This window comes from Manacus vitellinus, unplaced genomic scaffold, assembly GCF_001715985.3.
Source record: "Manacus vitellinus isolate BGI_N305 unplaced genomic scaffold, ASM171598v3 scaffold_144_pilon, whole genome shotgun sequence".
Classification (NCBI taxonomy): domain Eukaryota; kingdom Metazoa; phylum Chordata; class Aves; order Passeriformes; family Pipridae; genus Manacus; species Manacus vitellinus.
Window position 1 is genome coordinate 37,402 of NW_021939031.1, and position 4,582 is coordinate 41,983.

The window sequence follows — 4,582 nt, forward strand, 5'->3', positions numbered from 1 at the left end:
CAGTATGGTTACAGGCACTCCCAGTATGACCCCAGTTGCTCCCAGAATGATCCCACTTGCCCCAGTTGTGGTCCCAGTCCACCCAGCATGGTTTCAGTATCTTCCAGTTGATCCCAGTTGGCTCCCAGTGTGTCTCCTGTTGACTCCAGGCATTGGCCCAGTAGGTCCCAGTAGCCCCCAGTAAGGTTCCAGTCACACACCATGTAATCCCAGTATGATCCCAGTGTGATCCTAGCCACTCTCAGTATGGTTCCAGTCACTTCTAGTATGATCCCAGTCACTCCCACTATAATCCCAGTCACTCCCAGGATGATTCCAGTTGCCCCAACCATGGTCCCAGCTGCTCCCTGTCAACACCAGTATGATCCCAGTCAATTTCAGCTTGAGCCCAGTCACATCCAGTCTCTCCCAGTATGATCTCAGTTGCTCCCAGTACTTCTCAATATGATCCCAGCTGCCCCCAGCATGGTTCCAGTTGCTTCTGTTCCTCCCAGTGTGATCCCACTATGACCCCAGACTTTCCCAGCGTGGTCCAGTCACCCCTAGTTACAGACACTCCCCATATGATCACAGTCACTTCCAGTCTCTCCCAGTACGATCTCAGGATGATCCCAGTGTAGCCCAGTCACTCCCAGGATGATCTCAGGATGATCCCAGTGTAGCCCAGTCACTCCCAGTACGATCTCAGGATGATCCCAGTGTAGCCCAGTCACTGTCAGGATGATCCCAGTGTAGCCCAGTCTCTCCCAGTATGATCTCAGGATGATCCCAGCGTAGCCCAGTCACTCCCAGGATGATCTCAGGATGATCCCAGTGTAGCCCAGTTGCTCCCAGGATGAGCCCAAAGCTCCTGGAACACCTGGAGGACCCACCCAGAGGAGGGTCCCTCCAGGTTCTGCAGCTGCAGAACAGCCCCCAGGAGCCGAGGTCCCCCCAGAGCCCCCCAGACAGGAGAAGGGGGTGACAACTCTCCAGCCCGGGGTCCCGGGAGCACCAGGGGGTCTCCAGCCCGACTTCCCAGCAAGGGGCTCCCACAACCCCTCACGCTGCCCCCAAAATCCCTCGGGATTCCCCATTGTCCATCTCTGCATTCCCCCTCCAAGATCTGCAGGCTCCTGAGATGAACCCAAAGGGCTGGAAGTGCCACAAGCCCTGAATTTTTATCTCCAGCCACCCCTTTTCCCTCTTTTACTGTTCTTTTGCCCTTCCTGGGATCCCCCCAGGGGGTGGGAGCAGCCAAGAGCCCAGTGCCGCCCCATCCCGACCTGCCCCAGCTCCATCCCTGCTCCTCCCGTGGGATGTGATGGGTGTGGGGGGAATGGGGGCCAAGGGTGGGCGCTGGTCCTGGGGGGAGGAGGAGAAGGGATGGAGGAGGAGGAGGGGAAGGAAGAGGACCTTCAGAGTGGGGAGAGCAAAGAGAAGTGATGCTAGAACTGGGGGACCCCTAAACCCTGAAACAGGGGCCTGGAAGAGGGGCTACCCTTGGGACCCCTGAAACACTGAAGTGGGAGCCCAGAAAGGGGGGAGCCCTTGGACCCCCAGCAGTGCAGACAGGGGGGACCCTGGAGAAAGGGGAGCCTGGAGAAGGGGGAGTCTTGAGAGGGGGTACTCCCAGTACATGTGGGACGCCCAGGAGCCTTGGCCAGGGAATCCCCAGAACCCCAAAGTACAGAGACCAGAGAGGGAGGACTACTGGGAGGGCTTTTTGGGCTGAATCTTGGTGGTTTGGAGGTTTTCTTGGCCAGAAGCCACCCAGTAACATCTAGAGATAGACTTGGGCGGGGGAAACCCCCAAGCCAACGCACTCACACCTTGTTTTCCCCCCCAGACCAGCATTTCTTCTTCCCAAACCTTGGCCAGATGGAGGAGGAGGAGGCTGTGAGGAAGAGGAAGATGCCCCAGGACCCCCAGGCAGGTGAGGAGGAAGTCAGTGCCCCTTTGCCCCTGTCTTGTCCTGTATCTCCCAGCTGAGCATCGCCCCCGGCTGCAGGACAACCCCGCTGCCGCCGCCGTCCTGCCGGGGCCGGAGTTGGGGGGATGTCCTTGGCCTTCCCTCTGGGCCGGAGGCAAATCCCCTCCCTGTCCTTCTTCCCTCCTGCCCCAGGCCCCGAGCTGAGGACGGAGAGCCCGGAGGACAAATCCCCCCGGCAGAGCCTGGTGGGAGAGGCTGTTTTGAAGGGCTCCACGGCGCAGGAAGGCAGCGGGGAGGAAAAGCCACGAAGGTACCCCAGGAGGAGGGTCTCCAAAGCCAGCCCAGGGTGCTCTGAGGAGGAAAGACCCAGCCTGTGCCGGGAAGGCGACGAGAGCTTGAGTGAGAGCTCCGACCTGGAGGTCCATGAGCAGCTCCATGCTGGGAAAAGGCCGTTCAAGTGCTTGGAATGTGGGAAGAGGTTTAGCAAGAGATACCACCTGATCCGCCACCAGCGCATCCACACTGGAGAAAGGCCCTACGAGTGCTCAGAGTGTGGGAGCAGCTTCAGCCAGCGCTTCTGCCTGATCCGCCACCAGATCGTTCACACCGGAGAACAACCCTACCAGTGTGGGGAATGTGGGAAAAGCTTCAATGACCGCTCCAACCTCATCACCCACCAGCGCCTGCACTCCAGGAAACGGCCCTACAAGTGCTTGGAATGTGGGAAGAGCTTCTGCCTGAGCTCCGACCTGGTCCGCCACCAGAAGATCCACAGTGGGGAACGGCCCTACAAGTGTCCTGAGTGTGGGAAGAGGTTTAAGACCAGCTCACATCTCCTCCTGCATGAGCGGACGCACACGGATGAGAGGCCCTTCCTCTGCACCGACTGCGGGAAGAGCTTCAACCGCAACTCCCACCTTGTCCTGCACAGGCGCATCCACACTGGAGAGAGGCCCTACAAGTGTGAGGAGTGTGGGAAGAGCTTCATCCAGAGCTCTGCCTTGACCTCACACCAACGGACCCACCAGTAAGCGAAGCCCTGTGAGCACCTCAACTGCGGGAAGAGCTTCGTCTGCTGCTCCAACTCCATCACCCATCGGAGGACCCACAGTGGTTCCACAGTGACCCACACTGGGCACAGATCTGTTGACTCATGTTCCAGATGATCCATGCTGGGCAATGTATTGGGTTTGCCAGGGTTTGGTAGCAGGGGGACTCCAGGGCTGTGTTCTGTGAGCAGCTGCCAGAAACTTCCTCCATGTCCAGCAGAGCCAATTCCAGCTGGCTCCAGGACGGACCCACCACTGGCCAAGGCCGAGCCCATCAGAGATGGCAGTGACGCCTTGGGGAGAATGTATTTGTCTTAGTTTTAGCTGCTCCCCCCAGGGCTGGGAGCTGGGGTGGTTGGTCCCAGGAGAGTTTCCCGCTGAGGGACCAATCGCAGCTGTTCTTTTTTGCTCTTTTGAAATTAAATATTCACAACAGCCGGAAGTCGTTGGCAGTTTTAATTGTGTGTGAGAGCGTGTGTGTGTGAGAGAGAAGCCGGAAGGGTGGACGGGGCCCCCCCATAACCCAGGGGGGTCCCCTGTGCCTCCACGGCCTTGGCTCAGCCAGGGCTGGAGGCAGTGTGTAGGAGTATGTGTGTGTTGTGAGGGAGACTCCCTCTTCCCCCCCAGCTAGACTGCAGGGCTTGGGACAGTGTGAACTGGACTGAGTGGCCAAGGCGAGGGAGCTCTCTTTTTCTTCCCCCCCCCGCCTGGGAAGGCGGTGGTGTGGATTCAAGGCATGCTCGGCATTGGAGCTAGAGGGGTCCAGAGCCTGGAGAAGTGGCTGGGATATATGGAAAAGCTGGAAGAACTCCAGGCTGAAGGAATTGGAGATGGGCCAGAGGGCCTTGGAGGTGCCATACGTTGGGTTTGGACCTGGGCTACTGAAACTGAAAACTGCAGCAGCTAAGGAAGAGTGAGAGAGCCGAACCAGCAGGTTTTTCTGGGTAAGGACTTTTTGATGAAAACTATTTGGGGTAAAAAAGGACTGAGCAGAGACTCAGAGCCTGCAACCTGGAGAGTGAGAAATGGAACATCTTACTCCCTAGGAGGAAACCTTCACGAAACCAAGGAGGAAGGACTCAGAGCTGACTCCCTGGACCTTTTTGTGATGAAGACCTGGTGAAGTGAGTGTTTCCCTGGCAGCCCAGGATGAGACCTCAGCAGGAGCTGAGAGCTGGTGGGGGTGCAAGAGAACCCCTTTCCCTGATACCCCAATGAGAGAGAGACTTTTTCATTATCGCCCTGAAGACGACTTCTGAACTGATGTGGGAGGGCTCAAGGGGAGCTGTGTTAATATTATATATAATTGCTTTTTAGTTTGTATAGTATTTATTGGGTAGTAATAAATTGTATGTAATTCCCTTCCCACATACTGTGTGCCTGTCTGAAAATTTCTCTTCGGTGTTGAGGCAAATTGTGAGGGGAGCTTGAAGATTGGATTTATGTGGAAGTCGATCCCCCACAGTAATGAAGGAGGAAAAAGTCCTTGTGCAGATGGAATTGGGTGCAGAGAAGAGCAGAGTGGGAACAGGGGAGGGGAACAGCTCTGCAGACCCCCAGGGCAGTGCAGAAGGAGGGGCAGGAGGTGCTCCAGGCACCAGGGCTGAGATTCCCCTGCAGC

At 57.2% G+C, this 4,582-nt stretch overlaps 1 protein-coding gene across 1 annotated transcript in view; it reads left to right on the forward strand.

Moving 5' to 3' along the window:
- The window catches only part of LOC103759744 (zinc finger protein 271), a 41,641-nt gene extending 37,312 nt beyond the window's left edge, over positions 1 to 4,329 (forward strand). Inside the window, exon 2 of the mRNA XM_029958169.1 lies at positions 2,361 to 4,329. Within this exon, the coding sequence (XP_029814029.1) occupies positions 2,361 to 2,943 (583 nt within the window). The 3' untranslated portion in view covers positions 2,944 to 4,329. The remainder of the gene's footprint in view (positions 1 to 2,360) is intronic.
- The last annotated feature ends 253 nt before the right edge of the window (positions 4,330 to 4,582 follow it).